Source organism: Pseudorasbora parva, chromosome 3 (assembly GCF_024679245.1).
Source record: "Pseudorasbora parva isolate DD20220531a chromosome 3, ASM2467924v1, whole genome shotgun sequence".
Classification (NCBI taxonomy): Eukaryota; Metazoa; Chordata; class Actinopteri; order Cypriniformes; family Gobionidae; genus Pseudorasbora; species Pseudorasbora parva.
This window is the reverse complement of record NC_090174.1, coordinates 32,275,057-32,301,427: the sequence shown is the minus strand read 5'-3', so window position 1 is coordinate 32,301,427 and position 26,371 is coordinate 32,275,057. Positions and strand designations below refer to the sequence as shown.

Genomic DNA, 26,371 nt, shown 5'->3' with positions numbered 1-26,371 from the left:
ACCACCTCAAAACTTTTAAACAGTTGTTATTATAAATTCAAATATTTGAAGTAAAAAAGGAAGAGAACATTTTTAACAGGAATGAAAGCAAGGCTGTGAGGGATCGACATACATCTCTTCAGTGGTTTGTATGCTATTTAATGTGTTTTTGGATTGCTCTGCTGACAAAACTGTGCAAAAAAAGTGGAAAAATATCTTTACAAGAAATTTCAGTAGACATAAAACTCCAGGCAAGGTGAGCTGTGGAATTAAATGAGTGATCTAGGAGTTTATAGAGCTTTTCAATGCAAATTCCATTGAAAACATGTTAAGTCTATCCCTCACAGTCTCTCTTTCATACCTATCATAGTGCTGCTCTGAATAAGGTCTATGAGAGGGTGTTGCACTGGCTGACTGTGCCCACTGTTGCCAGGCAACCAGGTTCCAGGTGAAACACTAGAAGGCACAGTGGGAGAGAGAGAAATTAAAGTAAACTAGAAAGGGGCTGGAAAAAAGGGAGGGAGATATTAAACACATCATAAACATAAAAAGATACGAGATAAAACCAATCATAAAACCATGTTTGAATAAAATGATTTGACACTGTATTTCACTCTTGAGATACACTGTCTGCAGCTATTTGCATTTGATTTCCAAATGAGCAACTCTTTTGCCTAGATATGGAAACCAAAGCTACAAATCACTTTTTAGAAGGAAAAAAGTGCTGTCTTACTTAATAATATGTAATTTCCTGAAGAGCAATATAATTAACACCTGATAACAGCCACCTTTGTGTGCTGTCAGAGATAAGAGATACTATGGAAATGTTTAAGTCTGTAAAATGTTTTATTATGAAGGGTATATCACAGGCCTACGTTACTATGTAAGTCCAAATCAAACTATGCAAATGCTTTCAATTATTTTTTTCCCAGGACAGACAGGAATGTGATATGACTGATCTATCCAGCATCTCCTGTCCCATGAGAACACACATCCCAGACGCTTTCCTCTTCAAAATATCTCCAAACCTGAATTCTTTCTGGTAACCCGGATGAGGCGTTTGTCCACTAGTCGAGTCGAGAGAGGATGTGGGAAGGAGTGTTCATGATCTGCTGGCATCACGCGTTTAAGGCGCACCAAATGCTGTCCAGACAGCCAGCTAACTAGTTTTTGAGACACATCCATTTTTATGCATCAGTGATCTTTTACATTCGTGACCATTAACATTCCTGTCTCGTGTTTGATGAGACACTTTCACTCGCCAAATAAAACGAAACTCAGACAGAAAATCTATTTAACTAGCTGCTTTACAACACCGTATGAGATTTATAACAATAAAGGGTTTCAGAGTGTAAGGACAAGCTTAATAAATACATTTCACAATTAATTCTTGAAAATGTGCGTGGAGCAACATTACTCCGATGCACGCGATCAGGCTACTAAACAAGATTTTATTAAATATTACTCACCACCAAGAAAACTGTCGCGATTAAGTGTTCGTTTTGCCCTTTGTAGTTTCGAAGGTTGTTATTTCCCAATTAGACTCAAACTTCTGGATAACTTTTCCTCCATCACAACTCCCAAGGCGTAGGTGGTTTGCTGTAACATTCAACGTAGACAAACTTGAGAGTTCGAATTTACCGTAAAGCCCCGAGAATGATCCCCAGCATAATGAATCCATAAGTGCGTATGCATCTACCTTTTACCTGAACGTTCTGGCGAATATATGAATGTGGTCCGTTTAGGGAAACATTCCATAAATAGATGATCTCTTTAAGTGTTGGCTGGTTTATTAAAACAAGCCACCAAGTGTGTTAGTAATGTGCGCAAACGTATCACGACCACACCGTAATTTGCGTAGATGCGACGCGTGCAGCTGCAGTAGCCTATATAGCCTACACGCGGAGAGTCTTGATGCAGAATATCCTCAGAGGCGCCGAATGAGCATCTCTAGCTGGGACATTGGTTTTATGAGTAGGCTACTCAGACAACACACACACACACACACACATCAGAAGAGACACAGGGTAAGCTTGGATAACAGCAAGCAAATACACGACAGAAACCTCTGGGTATGGCAGGAAATTAACACCCTCACTGCACCAGGGCTAGACAGTACAGGAAATACTCATTGTGTGGAATTTAAAATACCGATTAAACAATAGGCTCACCCATTTCTCGTGAAACCATTTGTGCACTGTTAACATTTGTCTACACCCTAACTTAAAAACTAAAGTTTAACTGATGCTGAATATTGGTTCCAAAGTTCAAGATCCAATATCCTCCACTTTTTTATGGAGACAAACATAAATACATAGACCTAAATACATATATTCAAAGAGATGATTGTAGGCCTACTGTGTTGTAGTTGTTCTGTAACTATAAACCACTACGTTTTTTCTGTAGGCTACCTTTAAATATTGAGATCCATATTAAGGTAAAACTGCTCTCAGAAAAGAAGAAAAAAGCAGAAAAAATGTCTCTGCGTTCTAAACTTTTGTCATTTATATCCTTCAAGAGTTTTCTACTTTTTAAAGGAGTACTGCCCCATAGACAGCTTTTGTACCATTTTATTCTGCAAGTGTAGTCGAGATCAAATATTAATCAGACAAATCTTTACCATGAATATGTCAATTATTTTATTCTCCATCTTTGGTTCATGTAGAAAAATCAGAACAGCACAGGGCTTAATAAGGATTTAAAGGTGTTCTTACAAGCAGACTTCAAACTTTCTTCTTGTGAATTCGCAGTGCATATCTTAAGACAGTGTTAATTAAGAAAATCCATTTAATCACTGCACATTTTTTCACAGGCCACATTTGTGTGTGTAAAGTTTATAGTAAATAATAAACTTAATGTAAAATTGCATAAGTAAAATTAAAAGAAAGACCATTTTAAATGACAATGAAATACATAAAGATAGAACAAACAAAAATGAACATGCATCTCTATAATACTAATGCTAAATACTACAGTACAATCAGTTATTTTAAAAAAAAGTGTCTGATGTAACACACTGTGAACAGTAACACACTGTAAACAGAGACGATAACCTGGGCTAGGGCATTGCAAATGCAGCCGCAGTGAACAGGAGAACCATTACATTGTATGTAATGAGCTGAAATCCTTAGCTAATTTTTTCCTTATTATTTCATTAATCTTTTTTTCACAAGTATAAGCAAAATGTAAATTTCTGTAAAAATCCCCCTAGTGTAAGTACTATTTAGTACAAAATGTTAATGCATGCATGGACACCCGGTTCCTATTATCTAATATAAGACAATATCACATAACAGTGTTGGGAAGGTTACTTTGGAAATGTAATAGGTTACATATTACAAGTTACCATATTTAAAATGTAATAAGTAGTGTAACTTTTCAATTACTTTATTAAAGTAATGTAACTGATTACATTTGGATTATTTTTCTATATTCCGGCACTGAAACACATTTTTTATCACTCGCCATGGTGGCAACTCTCAGACGGGTTGTAGCCTAAAGCTTTCAGCTGCAATGTGGATTGATCTAATCGACAGACACTGCAAATTCAAACAAGAGCCAATCAAAAGCATCAGAATAGCATCGCTTTACATAACCTTTAAATGGCAGGAAACATGCTTTGTGTATTATTCAACATAGCGTTTTACCGAAAACAGATGTAACCCCCCTTTGTAATCATTAATATATTTATAAGTAATTGTCATTTAATTACATTTTTTTTTCTCAGTGACTGTAACTGATTACAGTTACATTTGTTTTGTAATTAAATTACATAATCTAATTACACGTAACTAGTTACTCCCCAACACTGCACATCAAGTCGAACGATTCTGTTCAAATCATGTACAGCTTGTTGTACTCTAATTCCAGCAATATAAAACTTTTCCTGGTATTTATATTATGTACCGAATAAGCAGAAATCTGTCTTCAGAGCTTCTTCTCTACTCTGGTAAATACTTTTTTTTCTCCCAAGAAAACGGGTACTCGGGTGCCTGGTTGAAGTGACCCATGAGAAAGATGGCCACTGTTCCAACAGAGAATAGCAAGAGGGCTGCCCAGAAACAAACTTTGTCAATCATCTTTCCAATCAGCACCCAACTCTCCATCTCCTAAGAGAAAAAAAAGAGAAACAAAGTGACGAAAAAACATGAATGAGAAGGGGGGGCTGCACTCATAGGATGTTTATAAAAATGTTTGGAAGGGCACAAATACACACTTACAGATCCAATGTCGTTCTGCTGCTTAGTGGATTCAGCAATGAAGTTACAGGCATCCACACATTCTTTTATTTCTGGTGCTGTCTTTGCCAGACTCTTGTAAAGGTTTGCTGTACTGCTCACATCAATTTCATCCACTAGAGGGAGACATACACAAAAACATTAAAAGCTACAATGAAATTAAATGTTTTGTCACACTACACTACTAACTGTTAAAGTCAGCATGAAACAGAAATTGCAATAGTCTTTTCTTCCCTATAGCCGAGTGAAACGGCTTCTGGAATGAGAAAAAAAGATTTGAATGCCACTTTATAGTCAGTTGTGGGGGATATATATCTCTCTTGCAATGGCAATCTTTGGGCTGTCAGTGAACATGATGGGATATCATACATCTCACAAGTTATTTAGGCAAAAATGACAAGTTTAAGGTTATTTTGTGGGTTACTCACACCATACCATACCGGGTCTATACCAAGCCTGCAGTCTCCCTCTCAGAAATTGAAGCTTTCGTGCCTTTTGATTGGACAGAAGATTTGACGAGAAAGTGAAGTCTCCGATGATGTCACCAAAATCTGAGATTCGTTTTAACGGAAGTGGGAGACTGTACATTTTGAAGGCTTATATCTCCTAAATGCTAATTTTGTCATAGTTTTGGAACATACCAGCTTATTCATAACTTTAAGGCTAACGCAGTCATACCAAAAGCTAAACAACTTACATTTTGATTTTAGTGGACCTTTAACTAAGACGGTGAAATTACGGCGAAATTATGAATTGCTTGCTGGGTTCTCTGACTGGAGCTCCAGGGGTTGGGGGGATGGGCAGGAGGTAATGGCTATGCAGTGAGTAGCTGCACCTGGTCCAAAACGCAGCAGCTCGAGTTCTTACTAGAACCAGGAAGTATGATCATATTAGTCCAGTTCTGTCAACACTGCACTGGCTCTCTTTTAAGCATTGCATACATTTTAAAATCTTACTTATTACTTACTAAGCACTAAATGGTTTAGCTCCCCAGCACTTGAGCGAGCTCTTAACACATTATACTCCATCATGTCTATTGCGGTCTCAAAACTCTGGCCAGTTGATAATACCTAGAATATCTAAATCAACTGCAGGCGGTCGATCCTTTTCCTATTTAGGCCCTAAACTCTGGAACAGTCTTCCTAGCATTGTTCGGGAAGCAGACACACTCTGTCAGCTTAAATCTAGACTAAATACGCATCTCTTTACTATGGCATACACATAAAAAATGTTTTACTTATATTATTCAAATCAATTGACTGATTGTTAGGCTGCACTAACTAGGTCAGCCGGAACCGGGAACACTTCCAATAACACCTGATGTACTCGTTACATCATAAAAAGAGTGGCATCTACGCTAATGTTAGTCTCTCTGTTTATCCCAAGGTTTGCTGCAGTCAGCCGAATCTTAAACCTTCTGTGTTTACTCGATTTTTGTTTATTCCTATTTTTGTTTAATCAACGCGTCATCCTCAATAAACCCGTCTCTTGTGTGATAACTAGAACTTTTGAATATTCCGATCTAATATGATTTCTGACCTGTAAGTTTGCCAGAATAATAATCATACACTGTTTGTTAATAGGCCAGAGGAGAACTGGCACCCTGACTAAGCCTGGTTGCTCACAAGGTTTATTTTTCTCCATTAGTTTTGGTTCCTTGCCACTTGGTTGCCTTTGGCTTGCTCAGTTGGGGACACTAAAATTTCTAATATCCAAATAAACTTAATTACTAAATGAATAATATCAACTATATCACTGATCTCCCCACATTGTGGCTATATGATAAATTGAAATGAGCTAGATAACATCACCGTTTTCTTCAGAGCGACTGTACAGCCAAATCAAATTGTTGCAATATTTTCCTATTCACTGGGAAGCTGCTTTGAAACAATTGTCATTGTAAAAGCGCTATATAAATAAAGTTAATTTGACTTGACTAGCCTCTCTTTTCACTTGGATATACGTTACAATAAGGGAAGAAAAGATTATCGCAGCTAACATGACTATATTTAAAGGTTGTGTAATTCATCGAACTGCACACATGTATGCATCTGTAGTTCACTATATTCCAGTATAATAATGTTATGAATGCTTTAGCTAAGTGAATGTTTGAATTTGTTTTACCAATTGAGCGCATGAGTCCATGTCTCTCTCTCTGTTTATCAAACATCATCTCACTGCGTGGCTGTTTCAAAACATATTCCTCTGCCCTCTGCAATAGTCCAAACGAACTGCGGCGCCTTTCCCTCATTTCATACGTCCTACCACCTGGCTCCTCCTCATCCACAAATGAGGTCATGCCAAGGAAACGAGGGACCACCACAAGGAAAATCTAATGGGTATAAGAAAAGTACAATAAAAAAGGACTACAGATTCAGTGATATTTAATTAGGAAATACTAAATATTTAGGAGAAAACACAACTAAACGCACATGTTTGATGGTGTGCGACATGTTGTGTGTACTAGGACTGCGGAGGGAGAAGTTGAGAACAATAATGCAGTTGGTCACAATCAGTGTGGTCATACACATGACGAAGATTAAATACCTAAAACAAAGCAAGAAAGAGTGGAATTTGATTATTAAAGCCAGTAAGAGTGATAAAAGTTGGGTTTAAACTAATTTAACTGTCTACACACGGACACTCACTTGCCAATAAGAGGCACGGAAAGTGACGTTTCTGGAATCTTCTGAGCGATCAGGAAGAGAAACACAGTCTGAGCCAACAGTACAGAAATGGACACAGTCAACTTCTGCCCTCCAGCTTAAAGATAGAGGAGACAGAAAGAAAGACAAAGAGTGTACTGAGACAGACAGAGTGCAAAAGTGATATGACACACAAAAGAAATACCAACACTGTAAGACGAACAGAAAGGGATCCTAATATTTTGAGTACTGTACATTGACCTCAGAATATCTGCACATGCAAACACCTTTTGCAGGTAGAAAAAAGGCCAGAACAACCAGAGAGGAGATAAGAGAGCAGGGCAGGATGATGTTGATGATGTAGAAGAGTGGTTTCCGCTGGATGATGAGGTTGAAATACACCTCCTGGTACTCCAGGTCATCGGGGGAGTAACGTGGGTTCAGCAGCTTACGGGCAGGCCGGTGCTTGATTGCCCACTCTCCGTTTTCTGTCAGAACAATAGAAAAAAGACATGTTTTAGCCTTTAGTTAAATGCAATTGTTATTTTTATTTCTTATGCATATGCTGTGTTCATTAATTTACAGTTTTTCTCAATTGCTAAAACACTAAATCCCATCGGCTGAACAAATTTCTCAGTTGCCTGAACTCCTTTAGCTAATTGTGCAGTCTGTTGTCAATACCTTAAACCATTTCACATGGTAAAACACAATTTGCAGATCTCACTTAGACTTTTCAGCAAAACTCTAAACACATTCTCATTGTCAAGACACATTCTGCACTCTAATGCACATGCCTTCATACGGGTTAACACAAGTGGCAACAATCAAATACGAATGGAGAACACAATGCCATTGATTAAACACAACCACTCAAAACTGATTTAATCTGTTTCAAATGATGAGACACAACCAATATAAGTACAGTGCATTGTAGGCTGTATACTGTACAATTAACAAATCGTATTGCCCTGAACATGTTGCTTTCCAGTTGTTTACAGTACTGACTGCTCAATAGATTTTGACTGATTGCAGGTTCATATCAACAAAGAACAAAGGACAAGTTTTTGAGATGCAGAGTACAGTACTGTAAAAATCAGCCTAATCTAATGAAAATGCATATCTATAGCACAAATTGTATTTATCGTGCGATTTATATGCCAAAATTAGTTTTTATGTGCATATGTTATGCATGCAGTTTTCGTGTGCATATGATATGTACTTTATATTGTGTAATGTGCACATACTCCAAACAACTCAACCTACCCAATGGGGTGACAATGCAAATCATATGCACATACAAAATAATTGTGCCGTATAAATCGCACAATAAATACAATTTGTGATGTATATGCATTTCATGAGAATGAGTTGGTAAAAATAGGGCTACAAGCAAGAGTAAGAACAAACAATTGCAAAGCAAAGCAGAGTAGGAATAATTTCTGACCAATTTTGAGCTATTATGATCACAAGACAATGACAGAAAAATATGAAATTTGTTTTGAGATTAAAAATGTACTTCTGCCTGAGAACTATGTTTTGAACAATGTGTTTTCTATTTTTTGCTGTATTGTTTACTGATTGCTTGATAGTGTTTATCATTTTGATCACTTTGTTTATGATTTGAAAGCAGTGTTTGATTTTGAACACAGGTAAAACTGTTTTGAGGCGAAAGTTTCATTTTGCAAGAGGAGTCAGAGGTTTTGTGAATAGTGCTTGAAGAGGAGGTTTTGTGTTAAATGGTTTCAGAAAATGGAGCAAGGTTTCAGAAATAGTGTTTAAGCAATTGAGAAAAACTGTAATACCTTTTATATGTAAAGCAATTTAAATTACCATTGTGTATGAAATGTGCTATATAAATACAATTTATTTTCTTAGCTCTTAGTATTAAATGTGATGTAAAAAATATTGGTCCAGTTTTGATGCTAAGGACAGGGGTCAGCATGGGCACTCTGACTGGTCTGTGGCTATGCAGCCCCATTTGCAACAAAATGTGATGTATACTGACACCTGTCTATCAGAACTAGTCTGTTTGATCGGACTACACAGGCCAGCCTTTGCTCCTTACGTGGATCAATGAGCCATAGCCACCAATGACCCTAATGTCGGTTCACCACTGTTCCTTCCTTGGACAACTTTTGATAGATTGACCACTTCAGACCAGGAACACCCCACAAGAGCTGCAGTTTTGAAGATGCTCTGACCAGATTGTCAACCCATCACAATTTGGCCCTTGTCAAACTCGCTCAAATCCTTATGCTTGCCCATTTTTCCTTCTTCTAACACATCAACTTGAGGACAAAATGTTCACTTGCTGTTGAGGAAAAAATTGTTGAGGACAAGGCATGTTGATGACAAGCTAATGTTGAGGACATTGTCGCTATATGATAAATTAAAATAAGCTGATAACATCACTGTTTTCTCCAGTACGACTGTACAACCAAATCTAATTTTGTCGCAATATTATCCTGTTTGACACTGTGAAGCTGCTTTGACACAATCGTGATTGTAAAAGCGCTATATAAATAAAGTTGATTGATTGATTGATTGATTGATTGACAAAATGTTCACTTGCTGCCTAATATATCCCACCCACTAATAGGTGCTGTGATGAATATATATATATATATATATATATATATATATATATATATATATATATATATATATATATATATATATATATATATATATATATATATGTACAACTACCTTCATCAACTTTACTGACCTTGAATTTTTGAACGGTAGTGTAATTTATTCAAATTTTGAAAAAAAAAACAAAAAAACTAAATTTGTAATTTGTTTCAATGAACCGATTAAAATTTTTTCTAAATACTGTACAAAAAAAATGTTTTCCTGTTTGACACCAAAGTGTGTGTGTGTGTGTGTGGGGGGGGGGGGGGGGGGTATGGGTTATATATACCCATAATGACATGGGTATGACATAGTTATTACAAGGAGAGGGTGAAATATGAGGACATTGGCCATGTCCCCACTTTTCAAAATATAAATCATACAGGATGAGGTTTTTTTTAGAAAGTAAAAATGCAGAATGTTTCCTGTGATGGGTAGGTTTAGGGGCAGGGGCAGTGTAGGGGGATAGAAAATACGGTTTGTACAGTACAAAAACCCTTACATCTATGGAGAGTCCCCACAAAGATAGAGAACCAGACATGTGTGTGCGTGTGCATGCGTGTGTGTGTATGTATGTGAAGAATAAATAGTAAATTGTGCACCTGTAAAGGCCTCAGGATCGATGTCCACCCACTCAATAGGCTTCCCTGTATCTGCATCTTCTGCCAATACCATATCAATTTCATTTGCACTGTATGTCTGAGACCTGCAGATATTAAAATAACTTGTAATTTAAAATGCATACATGCCAGCTTTAAAGCTGCACTATGTAATTTTTCCGTCTGCTAGAGGGTGCCTATTCAAAACAAAGGTGTAGTTTGATGATGCCAACTTTGACCTCAGAATCTTGGGACATGTGGTCTTCACCTCACAGCCAGTGGAAAATAGGACTCATGTTCTTGTATGTGATTATTAACGTCACTGTAGTGTGAAGCAGAGCAGGACCGAGTGTTGTGGAGCTAAGCAAGGCCGCTGGAGTGATTGTTACACAAACACACGGCTCGTGACCAGCGGGACTTTTATTATGACGCCCGGTCAAGGGGCATGGGCGCCATTTCCGCTTCTCCGGTCATGAGTATGAGGTAACGCAGCTCTGTTTATCATATTCAATACATTTAAGTGTGTTTATAATGATGTTATGTCGTTACTCTGTGTGTTCGCACAGCAGCTGTTTTGACACTTGATGCACACTGCCAAGAGTAAAGCGTTTCTGCAAAAAAAAGAATGGAAACCGAGGATAACGCAGATATGACGCAATTGACAGACGACATCCTCAGACATGGTTAAAATAGCCATTTTCTCACAATTTACAAATAGTTAGAAACATACATGGGGTTTTGTAAGAACTCAACTGAACAAAATATATAACACTGGCCTAGTGGTTTTTGGATATTTTACTGCAAAAATACTACATAGTGCACCTTTAAATCCAAAAGAAAAATAATAATTTTCACCTAAAATGTGTCATGAATCTCCATGAGACTTGCATTTAAACCCAAATCTCACTCTGTGCCAACCTGAAGACTAGTGTGCAGTTCTGCCAATCAAAAGGGAAGTAGGTAATCTCAATAGCACAGGTACTGCGGTAGATGGCAGGGGGCAGCCAGTACATGGAGCCGTCACTCGAAATCAACACATTAGCGTAGTATGCCACATCAAATTTGCCATCAATGCTGTGAAGAGAGTAGAAAAGAGGTCACATTTTTCAAGTGACAAGAGAAAACAATGGAAAACATGCTCTTTAACTGTTTACTCACTTGTTTTCCAAAACTATATCTGGTAGCCACACAGTGTTGTATGGCACACGGATCATATCAATGTCGTGATACTCAGATGTATTCCATGCAAGACGGTAATCCTGCCATTGCTAAAGAGCAGAAACATGAAAGAAGAAAAGCAGGAATTGACAGGGCATAGAACAGAAATGCAGGCAGACCGCATTATAAGACATTATAGATTATAACTGTGAACAAACTAATGAGCAACAATAGGGAGAAAAAACAGAAAAAGTAAGAGTATAGGAAGAGATGATGCAAAGGAATAAGATTTTTGTATTATTGTTATTATTATATTATTCATATTATAAAGGCCATTCAAACCAAACGTGTTTTTTTATTCCTATTGCATTGCGTTTATATTTTTTTATGTAAACACACAAGACAGACATCTTTAAATGAATATTTTCACAAATGAATAAAATGCCATGTCAAGTGAAACTTTTAATGCTTTTTTATAGGTTCACTTATGTATATACGTTTTAAGCCCATCATTTTTTAAATCAAAATTACATAATTCAGTGTTCCAGTGAAAAGTCAGACTTCTCTCTTGTGATGTATGCCTGACTTCTATAATCATTTAATTTGCTTAAACCCGGACCCTTTTTTTTTATTTGTTTTTACAATGGACTGCAAGCTCTCATTCAGTATTGCCTCTATCCAATCAACAACCAATATACATAAGATAGTATTTGTTCTTTGAAAACATTATTTTCTTTTTGGATGATCTGTTTTACACAGATGTATGAAAAGATCTGTCGTTATTTCTCGGACTTTAAATGTAAAAACACGTTTTGTGTGAGCGGCCCATAGGTTGCATAAAATACTCACAATCTCAATCCAAACATTTGTAGTCAGAGTCTCCGCTTTTTCATTCTGTTCAGGGAAGGAACATTTCTAAATGTAAATAGTCTCTAGCTATTGCATTGTTCACTATTGAATAAATAATTGAACTAAAATTTTTTTTTAAATATAACCAAAATATTTTATAATATAGTACATGCAAATAAATAAAACAAATTGTTCTATTTTAGTTTACATTTATTTTTGCTCCTATTTATGCATAACATTTAGATAACCAATATATGTTTGTTCACAAAAAACAAAACAAAAATCACAATACTTTTTACTGTTAGCAGGGAGATTAGTTACCAAGGAGATGAGGTTGGTGAGGGTTAACTTGACTTGAACCTTCACTTTTTCCTCAATGTTTCTTGCTGGTCGAATATTTTTATTGTAGTTCTTAAACTTATCTGCAATCAACTGCCTCTCCTCATTTCCACTAACTGCAAAGTAAAAGAATGAAAGACAGAAATTAGCTTTAAAACTTACTAACAAAAACATTGTAGGTAGACAAGTCGAATAAATTAGTGAAAGTATAAAAAAGTTTTTTTAGAATGGCCGAAATGGCCATTACAAGCAATACACCAATTTAACATTGTAATATAGCTCTCTCTCTCTATACACTGTACAAAAATTCTAGTGCTTTCAACGAATTAATTATTATTTATATAAGAATTATTATTTAGTAACTAGTTCCACAGATTTTTTACGTTCACTCAATTTCGTTCAAGAAATTGTTACCTGAATTAATTTTTAATTGGCTCAAACTTGACTTCAACATTAAAATGTACGTTTGCTCAATCTGTTTTTATAATTAATTCAACTAAAACGCTTTAATTAGGGGTTTCATTTTTGAATGGTTTTAATTGTTACTAGAAATTGCAGTGGTGGAACTAGTTACAACATGTTATAGCGAGGATAAAACAAATTATAGCACATAGGATTATCTGCATTTATAACATTTGTCATACAAACAATACATTTTCATTCAAATTCCTTTCAAATTTCTTTAAATAATAAAAAATGACCAAAGCCCTTGTCACTTTTCTTTAATGTCTTTAATGCACCTTTAGTTTTGAAACTACACACACAGTCAAAGTAGATACAGTGGAGCATTCTTGCTACTTGTCAGTGTTTCAGCTGGTAAAGGGATAGTACACCAAAAATGAAAATTCTGTCATCATTTACTCGCCCTCATGTTGTTCAAATCCTGTATAATTTTCTTTGTTCTGCTGAACACAATAAGATATTTAGAAGAATGTTTGTAACAAAGCAGATAGAGCAACCATTTATAGTATTTTTCCCCCTACTATGGTAGTGAATAGCTCCATCTGCTTGGTTACAAACATTCCTACGAATATCTTATTTTGTGTTCAGCAGAACAAAGAAATTCATACAGGTTTGAAACAACATGGTTACATACGTAACCTGAGACGTTCCCTATCTTGAGGGAACTTCGAGCTGCGTCGAAACGCTAGGGGACCTCAATACCCACGCCGCCAGAGTCCCAAATGTCTGTATGTGTGAATCAACCCAGAAACACCCGGGACCCCGGGTAGAGTCTACATCTAGATTGTAAAACCTCACAAATGTATGCGGAGAGGACCACCCAGCCGCATCACATACCTCTGACAATGAAACTCCCGAAATAAGAGCTATAGAGGCAGCCATACTCCTAGTGGAGTGGGCGCGGACCCTCATTGGTGAAGGATGTCCGGCAGACTCATAAGCGAGCGAAATAGCCTCGACTATCCACTTGCTAAGTCTCTGCTTTGAAGCCGGTTTTCCCTTGCTCGGGGACCCAAAACACACAAACAACTGTTCTGAGTTTCGCCACAGGGCAGCTCTGTGGACATATGCATCTAGGGCCCTGACCGGACATAGCAGATTTAGCTTCTCTTGGTCTTGACTAGTGAACGGAGGCGGACAGAAAGCCTGCAGCATTACTGGTCCCGGCACATTAGTCGGGACCTTGGGAGCATATCCTTCCCTCGGGAAGAGAAATGCTTTTACCATTCCTGGTGCAAACTCCAGACAAGAGGGTGCCACTGCCTAAGTAGGCACCCTCGAGCGTGCCGCAGGTCTGAGCCTCAAAGTACCACGAAGGAAACGCATGACCCAAGGGTGTTTCCCCAATGATGCATTATCTAATGGAATATGATAAGCAGATATTGGCGACACATATACTTTCAGTGTCGACGGGGATAACCCTGTGGAGAATTTTTCTTGTAGGAACTCAAGAACTGAATCGACCGGGCAGTTAACAGGGTCCAAAGCCTGGTGCGTACACCATGCGACAAAAACTCTCCATTTGAGTGCGTAAAGTCTCCTTGTGGATGGTGCTCTGGAGTGCAACATGGTCTCTATCACCTCAGTAGATAGACCCGTGTTTATGAACTGGGCCCCCTCAGGGGCCAAGCCCACCGTTTCCACAGTTCCGGGCACAGGTGCAGCACTGACCCCCCGGCCTACGAAAGAAGAACTCTCCTGATTGGGATTTCCCAGGGAGGACCTTCTAGGAGAGACATAATGTCGGCGAGCCATACTCGGCCCGGCCAAAGCGGGGCTACCAAAAAAAGCTGAACCCCGTCCCGGCAGACTCTCTCCAGCACTGCTGGGAGCAACGCCAGAGGGGGGAAGGCGTACAGACGCAGCCTCGGCCACGTCTGTACCAGGGAGAAATATGCTGGACAGTGTGTCGTCTCTAAAGACGCAAACAGATCCACCTGGGCTCGCCCAAAGTGGATCCACAGCTCCTCCACCACCTCGGGGTGGAGTCTCCATTCTCCCGGCATCACTCCCTGCCTCGACAGGGAGTCTGCCGCTACATTCAGGACCCCCGGGATGTACATCGCCCTGAGCGAGAGCATCTTGCCCTGGGCCCATGTTAGCATGTGATGCATCAGCTTCCACATCCGACGCGATCTCAACCCCCCCTGGTGATTTATATACGAGACCACCAAAGTGTTGTCTGACCAAACTAACACATGGCGGCCCCGCAGGTCTGAAAGGAAGTGTTTGATTTTATGTGATTGAAACACAGCCATCAGCTCCAGCTAGTTTATGTGCCAGGAGAGCTGACGGCCGCTCCACAGACTTTGGGCCGAGCGGCCACTCATAACCGCTCCCCAGCCAGTTAGGGAGGCATCCGTCGTTAGCGTTACGTGACGACAAGGAGCCCCCAGAACTGGACCTTGCGACAGGAACCAAGGATCTTTTCACTTAACTAAGGCACGTAGGCAGCACCGCGTGACCTTGATCAAGCGAAAAAGGGTTTCCCCTCGGGGAGAACCCCTTGGTCCTAAGCCACCACTGTAAGGGTCTCATGTACCGCAGGCCAAAAGGTACCCCGTTGGACGCTGCTGTCATCAGCCCTAACACTCTCTGAAAGTGTTTCACAGTGAGTGACTGACCTAGCTTTATCTGGTTCACGGTATCCAGGATCGTTTTTATCCTGGGAGGGGATAGCCGAGCCGACATTATTTTCGTGTCCCAGACTACCGCCAGAAAAGTAGTGCTCTGCAGCTTATAGGTGCCAGCACACTTTTCTTTCCGTTCAACCTTAGCCCCAACACTCTCCTATGGGCGAGAACAGCATCTCGATGCTGAACGCCCGCTGTTTCAACTATGCTAACACCAGCCAAGCGTCGATATAGTTGGGCACGCGAATGCCCTGGAGTCGCACCTGAGCCAGAGCTGCATTCACGCACTTGGTGAAAGTGTGGGGTGATTAAGCTAGGCCGAATGGCAGCACTCAATACTGGTAAGCTTCGCCCCCGAAAGCAAACCTGAAGACCTGTCTGTGCTGCGGAAGGATGGAGATGTGGAAGTATACATTTTTTAGGTCTATTGTGACACACCAGTCCTCGGACCTGATGTGACACACAATCTGTTTTATCGTGAGCATTTTGTTTAGCTGATGCAGATCTAAAAATAGGCCTTAACCCTCCATCCTTCTTTGGAACTATGAAGTACCGGCTGTAAAAGCCAGACTCTCTGCAGAGGGGAGGGACCCGTGTATAGCCTCTTTTCGCAGAAGAGTCTGTACCTCTCGTTCCATGACCAGAGCCTGCTCGGGGGTTACTCACGAGGCTGGTCTCTGGATTTTCCTGGGTTGTCAGCCCGGTGTCCTGTAACGGATAACCGGCAGGTAGCAACCGAACTGACCGCCCAGGGGCCCTCACGAGAGGGCACCAACATCACCAAGCCGCTATGTTTCCGGGCGGACAAGGAGATATATGTTCGAAGCACCAACGGTGCCCCCAACGGTCTGCTTGTTTTATACGCTTGCCGCCTGATCTGCTGCCGAATATGCCCTACCCACAAAGCCGACTTTTTTTTTTTTTTTTTTACCGGCTTGTTGTGGGCAGCTGTGGGGCTGTGTGACGATGCTGACTCGGGGGAGAGATAGCTCGCAAGCGTCTATTCCTCCCGAGACATCGTCGCTTCTGAATGATAGATGCAGACCCATCTATAATAATCTACGCGATGCCTCGGCAAACACGCGATCTGAGCCACTAGACTCAACCCCGTAATCTACACGCTGCCTCGGCAAGCGCGAGATCCGCGATCGAGTCATAGAATCTATATTGTAGACCCGTGATCTACACGCTGCCTCGGCAAACGCGAGATCCGAGCCACTAGATTCAGCCCCTCGTAATCTCAAACATGCTGTCTGCTCGCCATTATATTGTTCTTTCTCTTTCTTATTTTATTTATTTATTTATTTATTTTTTGGCGAACCTCTTGACACTCGGCCGTCTAAACTTAACCTGGACACAGCACGAGTTACACCAATAGCTCCTCTTTTTATGAGTGTGTGTGTGTCGTTTTCTTTTGGCAGATCATCATCAGTGCTAACAACATCCAGTTCCTCCGGCTTTGTGCGGAAGAAAACCGCAGAGCGTGCTTCCAACTCGCTAACTGAGGCATGAGATCCAGCGGGTAAGGGCAGAGATAGGGGATCACCCGTCTCTAACCCCGCCACTAGATCCAACTGCGATCCCCAGGACGCGAGCCTTCGCTGCGCCTCGGCAACAGCGGGACCCGAGCCCTGAGGACCGTGAGCCAAAGCACTCTTCTCGAAGAGTGCCTGGCGTGATCTTAATATGTGCATTGGGAGTCTCTCACAATGCTCGCAGCCAACCCCCTCGAGAGCTGACTGGGCATGCTCGAGCCCCAAACACATCACATATAGGTCGTGTGTATCCCCACCCGTGATGTAACGTGGGCAGGGAGGAACACAACGCCTATACGGACTTGCCATATTTCTTTCTTTCTTTGAACACACACACAATAAATGGACATACAATTCACACAGAGCGCTTGTGAAGACACAGAAGCTAGTGACTGTTTGGTCCAGGTGTGCTTTATAGCTTCCTGGTCGATGACGTCACCCGCCCGTGACGTATCGTCCCGCTATTGGACTGATTACACAGGTGCTTCATGACATGGTACGCAGAGGCGTCCCCTAGCGTTTCGACGCAGCTCGAAGTTCCCTCGAGATAGGGAACTGACTGGCTTGGATGAGAAACTTTGCAACGACAAAGCATCAATGGATATCTTGGTCACACCCTGTTGGAGAAAGAAAGAGAAAAATTTATTTAAAAAAAAAAAAAAAAAAAATATATATATATATATATATATTCTTTATACATTTTATCAATATTAAAAATTTACTTGCATGTGTGACTAAACTAAAGTTTAGAATTCGTCCCACTTGTGAGGACGATGAAATGAGCGCTATTTTATCATAGTATTCATGGTTATGTTGTTCCCTTAATTTACGGGACAATTTCAAAAGTTGGAACAAGGAAAAAATCCCGTTCAACACAACCACGTACGTTAACCCTAAATAGCGTAGGCCTACATTATTTGGCCTACATTAAGTTACACGTTTGACATGTTTCAGTAAATTTGCACGTATAAAAATCATCACCACGGCACCTTGGCCTATAGGGCTTGGGCACCGCGTTGCATTCTGGGACGTCGCGGCCATGTTGATGGCCTCGCGAATGTAAACATACAGCAAGTCGAATGAGGAGAAGCAGAGTTGGGAGAAAGAAAAAACATGTTAAAATCCTGAAAGGGATGTGGAATTTACCGGGATACGTTAAATAGGGAAGGCAGGGACCGCTATAGAGACAAAATCGGAACTATTAAAGTTTTGGATCCACATGCATTTCCAAAGAAAGAGCGGAGCACCGACGACGACGAAAACTTTATTTTGTTGGTCCCCAACAGACATTCTACTGACTATAAGTAACTTTGCAACTACAATTTAACTTATTCTACTAACCCGAACCCCAACACATATAACCATAACCTACAGTCTACTAACAGTACAGTTAATACTCTAATTAGTGTTAGTTGACATGCTGTTGAAAACGTACATAGGTAGTAGAATGTTTAAAGTGGACAATCGAAATAAAGTCTAACCGAAACGTATATATTATTATTATTATTTTTATTATATAAGAAATTGCTCTGCCTCCGTTTTTATTTGTTATTGCAATGTTATTGTTTACTATATTTATAATTTGCACTTCCTCCATTTCTGTATCTTTTGTTGTTATTTTATAGATACCTATTTATTTGCTTATATAGTATTGAAATAATTTATTTTTAAAAAAAGTGTATTTATTATTGTTATATAAAGTGCACTCCGTTATATAAAGTGCAACAACTTGCACTCCGTTTTCTGTGTTCATTTTTTATTTGTAACCTTTTACCTTGAAGCATTCCACATTTCTGTGTTCTCAGGTTGCACTACTTGCAAATAAACACTAAAAAAACATCTGATTGTGTGACAATTCTTGCTTTTTGCACATCGTACTGTTATTACTTCTTGTCCGTGGTTGCGCCTCCAAGCATGAAAGCGGTGGAAAGTTAATCCATTTTCGACATTTCCCATGGTGATTATGTGTTGCGCTGTTACACCCCAAAATGCAGCAACGGTTTACCATAGTTGAAATAACGCCAAAATAATCAAATTAAGACACACGACTGAGAGGGAGTACGTCTATAAACAGTGCACAGTAGTCCGATGCTGCGTTCCACTCCACTTTAAGACATGCACTTGTCTTCCCTAAGCACTTCCCCTTGGGGGAATCCCCGCCGCCATTTTGAAGTGCGTTCCACTTCATGAAGTGAACAAGGGAAGTTTGTATGGACAGACCCTTGCTCCCTCGATTTTGACCGAGTGAGCGAGTCTACTTCATATGTACACTTCAGGCAGCTTCATATACCACAATGCAACGCGATTGTGACGTCACCACATATCGCGTTTAATTTACGCCACCACAAACAACTATAACTATTTTTAAAAACATTTAAAACAACCCAAACACATCCATATACATATAGAATGCTGCATTAAACAATTTCAAAAAGGATAAAAATAAATAATAAATCAACTCCATAGTGGATTCCAAGTGATCAAGGGCTTAGGGCGTTCCAGTTCAGTCCATTGCAAAGTTTCCGCCAGTAGTGGGCACTCATGCAACGCAAGCAATGACGCACATCCGAGTGAACGAGATGGAGGGAAGTTCGCAAGGGCGTGATAAAAACGAACTGTGCTGCGTTCCAGTTCATTTTTATTATGCCCTTCACTCGCAAACTTCCCTCCGTCTCGTTCACTCGGATGTGCGTCATGCCTACGTTGCATGAGTGCCCACTACTGGCGGAAACTTTGCAAATGGACTGAACTGGAACGCCCTAAGCCCTTGATCACTTGGAATCCATCATGGAGTTGATATATTATTTATTTTTTACCTTTACGAAATTGTTTAATGCAGCATTCTAAATGTATATGGATGTGTTTGGGTTGTTTTAAATGTTTTTAAAAATATCATAGAGTTGTTTGTGGTGGGGTAAATTAAACGCGATATGTGGTGACGTCACAATCGCATTGCATTGTGGTATATGAAGCTGCCTGAAGTGTACATATGAAGTCGACTCGCTCACTCGGTCAAAATCGAGGGAGCAAGGGTCTGTCCATACAAACTTCCCTTGTCCACTTCACGAAGTGGAACGCACTTCAAAATGGCGGCAGGGATTCCCCCAAGGGGAAGTGCTTAGGGAAGTTTGCAAGTGCGTGTCTTAAAGTGGAGTGGAACGCAGCCCTGGAACGCAGCACGAGTAGTAGTAAAGGATGCCATCAACATGGCCGCCACGCCAAGTAATGACGTCATGACGCCCAAGCCCTATAGCTAATGTGAGAAAGTTTGTCTGACACAAAAATAGCACACAACACGCTAAGTTAAATCTAAAATACATTATATAGTATTATAGTTTAAAACAAAATTATGCATTATTACTTAAACATGGTTAAAGACCACATTAACCTAATGTAAATCATTTAACGTTATTCGATGACGAGTGAACTTGACTTAGACATCACTTAGGCCTAAATAATCCCTATTTCCCTTGGATATATTTACTTCTAATTTACATCTTACTTCACGTCTAACGTCATGTCTAAATATCCACACAAGCCTAACATTTTCGACATATTTGTCTGCAATTTAATCATTAACACTTACCTGACGCGTGAACTACAGCATCCTCAAAATTGCTGCTGCTGCCTCTCTGGTGAACCTCGCAAAGTCCTTTGATCTGTATCCTTCCGCAAAAACAACAAGTACTCCAGAGATGCGTCCGCGAAATCAAACGAGCAATACAGATCCTTTCGCGTAGTCAAACAAGCTCTTGTACGTATTAATTAAAATTAGGCAGATTAAATGCCACATATGTTCATGAATTATATATGTATTAAATATGTAATATGTAAGTGTTGTAGGATCCATCTTCTCATTATAATGCAGATACCATCATAAACAAACCATCGAAAATACATCTAATTTCACAAATATTGTTCTGATATAGCTATTTTATCAAATGTTTCTAACAGCCCATTTCAACAGCACAAACAAAAATCTATTTACCATAGTAAAATATTGTGTGTAAAATATTGTGTTGGCCATAGCCTTTTTTTAATAAAATATTTATGGATTCGCGTTTTTTAGTCCAGTCAACATTTTTAATTCTAAATGTTAACTGGATTTGAAAATATCAATTCGTTTAATGTTTTTCAAATATATTTCTGCAGACTTAATATAATATGTCTTCTTAACTAAGCACAAGTAAGAAAATCAGTTCAACATATTATTTTTTTTAGAGTTTTTAGAGTGTGTGTGTGTATATATATATATATATATATATATATATATATATATATATATATATATATATATATATATATATATATATATATATATATATATATAGCCTAAATAATAATATGTGTTACAAGACTCCAAATCATTACACAATATTATTCATATTAGGCTATACATTAGCAATTTAATACTTCACTGACTGCAGTCTAAAACCCACACAGTAGCTTATACTGCAGTGACCCCTAAACACAATGTTAATGTTTGTAACAGCTTATTATTTTTTATATTAAATTATCCACAATATAGAAATTACCTTTTTAAAATAGCATGCCCTTAAATATAAAGTATCCCGCAGTTACAGTGCAGTGGCAAGTGTGAGAAAGACAAGCGAGCCAAGTCAGTCGCTCAGTTTTGAAGTACACAAGATTACGTACCTTGGAACACCAATACAGTGGCCACGAGCGCAAACGCAAATACACACGTCCTGCCGAACCTGTCGGCCATGGCGATGGTCGCCAAAAAACGTTTTGGAAAGTTGGTAACAAAAGAGACAGACACGTTACTTTCCAACAGTAAGTAACCGAGCTCTCTCTATACTTTGGTTCCACAGCTGTCACTGCACGAGGCTCGAGTTACAGCGCTGGAGCGCGCTCTTAAAGTCACATTCACGAATCACCAATATCATAATGCCAAGCAGAATCTCATTATGTAGGTGACTTCTCAAGTATTAGTGTAAGTGTGCTCGGATATTATGAATAGAGCCAAAAACACGCAGACAAGAGCGTCAATTTTAAGTGCCAATCCCAAGACTTTGGCTCTTCGCGAGCTCATGATGATGCTGACAGTGGTGCATTTCGAGTAGCCTATCAAATGGCTAATGACGATACGTATGACGGTTATTGATAGTGTTGTGCAACCCCAAGGAATTGTATTTCAGTCTGAAGAAATTATAAGCAATGTTAACAGGTGTAGGCTACGGATGGGGTGGGGGGCTTAAGGGCCATAATGTGAGCTCCCATGCACATGGGTATAAATAACCAGTGTCTGTCTGGACAGATCTGTTCTGATATCACTAGAACAAAGTAAATGTAGGGGTTATAGAGCCAATGGCAAGTTCTGTTGTATTATTTGTTGACACAAGAAAAGTCTGTTAAAATAGGCCTCAATGTAGGCCTACTTCATTTTCCATATTGATTTTTTACAGGCATTTTACCCCCATTTTGAATTATGCATATTGGCATGGTGCTGTTTTCAGGTTAAATGAAATGTCCGTAAACTTGATGTCCTGGCAGAAAATTACCTTAACATATTACAGTTTTTCTCAATTGCTAAAACACTATTTCTGAAACCTTGCTCCATTTTCTGAAACCATTAAACACAAAACCTCCTCTTCAAGCACTATTCACAAAACCTCTGACTTCTCTTGCAAAATGAAACTTTTGCCTCAAAACAGTTTTACCTGTGTTCAAAATCAAACACTGCTTTCAAATCATAAACAAAGTGATCAAAATGATAAACACTATCAAGCAATCAGTAAACAATACAGCAAAAAATAGAAAACACATTGTTCAAAACAGTTCTCAGGCAGAAGTAAATTTTTAATCTGAAAACAAATTTCATATTTTTCTGTCATTGTCTTGTGATCATAGTAGCTCAAAATTGGTCAGAAATTATTGCTACTCTGCTTTGCTTTGCAATTCTTTGTTCTTCCTCTTGCTTGTAGCCCTATTTTTACCAACTCATTCTATTGAAATGCATATACATCACAAATTTTATTTATTGTGCGATTTATACGGCACAATTATTTTTTATGTGCATATGATTTGCATTGTCACCCCATTGGGTAGGTTGAGTTGTTTGGAGTACGTGCACATAACACAATATAAAAGACATATCATATGCACACAAAAACTGCATGCGTAACATGCACATAAAAACTCTTTTGGCATATAAATCACACAATAAATACAATTTGTGCTAAAGATATGCATTTTCATTAGATTAGGCTGATTTTTACAGTACTGTACTCTGCATCTCACAAACTCTTTCTTTGTTGATATGAACCTGCAACCAGTCAAAATCTATTGAGCAGTCAGTAGCCTACTGTAAACAAATGGAAAGCAACATGTTCAGGGCAATAAGATTTGTTAATTGTACAGTATACAGCCTACAATGCACTGTACTTATATTAGTTGTGTCTCATCATTTGAAACAGGTTAAATCAGTTTTGAGTGGTTGTGTTCAATCAATGACATTGTGTTCTCCATTTGTATTTGATTGTTGCCACTTGTGTTAACCCGTATGAATGGCATGTGCATTAGAGAGCAGTATGTGTCTTGACAATGAGAATGTGTTTAGAGATTTGCTGAAAAGTCTAAGTGAGATCTGCAAATTGTGTTTTATGATGTGAAATGGTTTAAGGTATTGAAAACAGACTGCACAATTAGATAAATGAGTTCAGGCAACTGAGAAATTTGTTCAGCCAATGGGTTTTAGTGTTTTAGCAATTGAGAAAAACTGTACTACAGTTTTTTTTTGGTTTGTTTTTCTCACATTGTACATAGGGATCATATGTCCTCACAATAATAGTAAAACCTGAAACTATATATTACATTGGCATGTACTTATGAGGTAAGTGCCCTTGGTAAACACTCAAATGACTTCATAAAATGCAATAAAGTTTGGCATTAGTGTTGGGGGGCAGATGATATTAGGTCAATAGATTAAAAGAAAGGTCAAAAGAGAGAGAGAGAGAGAGAGAGAGAGAGAGAGAGAGAGAGAGAGAGAGAGAGAGAGAGAGAGAGAGAGAGAGAGAGAGAGAGAGAGAGAGAGAGAGAGAGAGTTCTTTTTGTTCCCAGCAGGTCAAAAGTTCAACGGTGAGTTATGAGATGTCTGAGGGGTGAGCTCATGTGCAAAACTGTCCTGCGTGTCAGGTTTTAAATGATTTAAGAGGTCCAGCACACACTATGATAATTGGCACTAAATGTTGTCTGAAAACATAAAAAAAAAAAAAAGACTTTAAAAGCAGAAGAGGTCATGATATTTGGTACCATTTAAATTATATTATGGCATAATCATGTTGTTTAGTTCATGGATTTTTGTTTTGTTTACATTCTGTATAAGCCAAAAGGCACCCATGCATTGCATGGCCAGTTGCTTGCCACCGGGCTTAAGTGAAACATGGTACATGGGCTTAAGTGTTACTGGATTGCAAAGCTTGTTGGTAGGCTTACCGGAGCATGAATTCCTGTCTCCTTTGTGAACTATTAATATGACCTGAAATTGAACCTGTTGCATGTGGGTAACCGGAAACTCCCCCATCTGGGGAAACGTGACATACTTGCAAATGAGAATGTCAAAGATGCATGTGATAATGATCAATTACTTTTTGTCTTAATTTTATAAATGTCTTACCAATTCATCACATTGGGACCACAGGTCTCAAAACTTTAATCTTACTACTGAGCATGTAGAAAACATTTCAAATTGTTATACAGATATACAGTCCTCCTGCAAAAAATGGTATTCAAGGGTCGCTTGCATCTCCGCACCTCCTCAACTCCATATTTATTAAAAAATCAGCAAAAAAAAAAAGTCCAGCAGGGGGAGCACTGTCACATTCTAAAATAAAGGATTTTTAATTGTTCTCAAAAATTAGCATATTGTGATAAAGTTCATTATTTTCCACAATGTAATGATAGAAATTTAACTTTCATATATTTTAGATTCATTGCAGTCCAACTGAAATATTTCAGGTCTTTTATTGTTTTAATACTGATGATTTTGACATTTATCACAATATGCTATTTTTTTTTAGAAGGACCTGTATGTACTTTAGAAAACAAGAAACAATCAGTGGTTCTCTTAAAGGGTTAGTTCAAAATAAAAATTAGATATTTATCTTCTTACCCCCAGTGCATCCAACATGTAGGTGTGGTTGTTTCTTCAGTAGAACACAAATGAAGATTTTTAACTCCAACCGTTGCTGTGTGCCAGTCATATAAATTATATATATATATATATATATATATATATATATATATATATATATATATATATATATATATATATATATATATATATATATATATATATATATATATAATCTTCATCACGGATCGGTCAAATGAGGCATCTACATGGTACATATCTATGATCACGACAGCTTGACCTCACCAGACGGAAGTAATAGCCGATGGGAAAACTTGATGAGCCTCATCGGGATATGAGGTTAAAAAAGTAACATAAATACTGTTCGGTTTAGTTCTCAAAGAAATCTATCGGTTGGTGTTTTAAGAAATCAATGTGTCATCAGGAGCAGCAGGGTTTTTGTGCATGTTGCCTAAGCATGTTTTTTTATTTGTATGTTTTGCTCTCATAGAGCCTTACCCATTCACATGATTATATGATTGGCACACAGCAACGGTTGGAGTTAAAAATCTTAATTTGTGTTACTGTAGAAACAAACACACCTACATGTTGGATGCACCGGGGGTAAGAAGATAAGTATCTAATTTTCATTTTTGGGTGAACTAACCCTTAAAGCAAAATCTTTAAAATCATGATAGTTAAATATTGATTAAGGCTTTGATTAAGAATATAATATATATATATATATCAAACTGGGGCTTTGGAATTTGTCAGCCCAACCAGGGGGTGATGTTTTTAGGGCATGACAGCTTTTTTTAAGGTCCTCTCTGACATTTCAGGTCAGAGTGACTCTCCAGTGTTGACTTGGTTAACATTGGCATTATCCTGCAATTCAACCCCTCTAAATTTACAAACATCATGGTCAAGTGTGTCAGCTTCACTAAAAGGATACTAATGTATGAATTTAAGGTAAGTAAAGAATAAAACCCAACATTATTTAGCCACCTAACCAGAACATTTGAATGTGACGCATTTGAATTCAACATTTGACTGGGACATTTGAATCTTTCAAACAGTGCATAATATATGTTCAAAGAAAGAAATCTCTCTCTTTCACCGAGAGATGCACATATTAGACAAATAAAACTGGGACCTTTCACTGCCGACTCAGGATTTCACAATTTATTTGTGACATGCATTATAGAAGT

General features: G+C 38.7%; 2 protein-coding genes across 2 annotated transcripts in view; both read right to left on the bottom strand.

The window, feature by feature from the left end:
- Nucleotides 1-1,956, bottom strand: part of pld2 (phospholipase D2) — a 34,814-nt gene extending 32,858 nt beyond the window's left edge. The window contains exons 1-2 of the mRNA XM_067438441.1: nucleotides 1,686-1,956; nucleotides 1,449-1,578 (exon numbers count right to left, since the gene is read on the bottom strand). The gene's annotated coding sequence lies outside the window, so the exon portion shown is untranslated. The remainder of the gene's footprint in view (nucleotides 1-1,448; nucleotides 1,579-1,685) is intronic.
- A 649-nt stretch (nucleotides 1,957-2,605) lies between these two features.
- On the bottom strand, nucleotides 2,606-22,093 carry chrne (cholinergic receptor, nicotinic, epsilon). The gene is made up of 12 exons (XM_067440115.1): nucleotides 21,728-22,093; nucleotides 12,424-12,557; nucleotides 12,103-12,147; nucleotides 11,254-11,363; nucleotides 11,014-11,169; nucleotides 10,099-10,202; nucleotides 7,150-7,350; nucleotides 6,866-6,980; nucleotides 6,650-6,764; nucleotides 6,342-6,549; nucleotides 4,200-4,333; nucleotides 2,606-4,088 (listed from the first exon to the last, which is right to left on the bottom strand). The coding sequence occupies exons 1-12, from the start codon at nucleotides 21,795-21,797 to the stop codon at nucleotides 3,921-3,923; spliced, it is 1,560 nt and encodes a 519-aa protein (XP_067296216.1). The 5' UTR covers nucleotides 21,798-22,093; the 3' UTR covers nucleotides 2,606-3,920.
- Nucleotides 22,094-26,371: the final 4,278 nt, after the last annotated feature.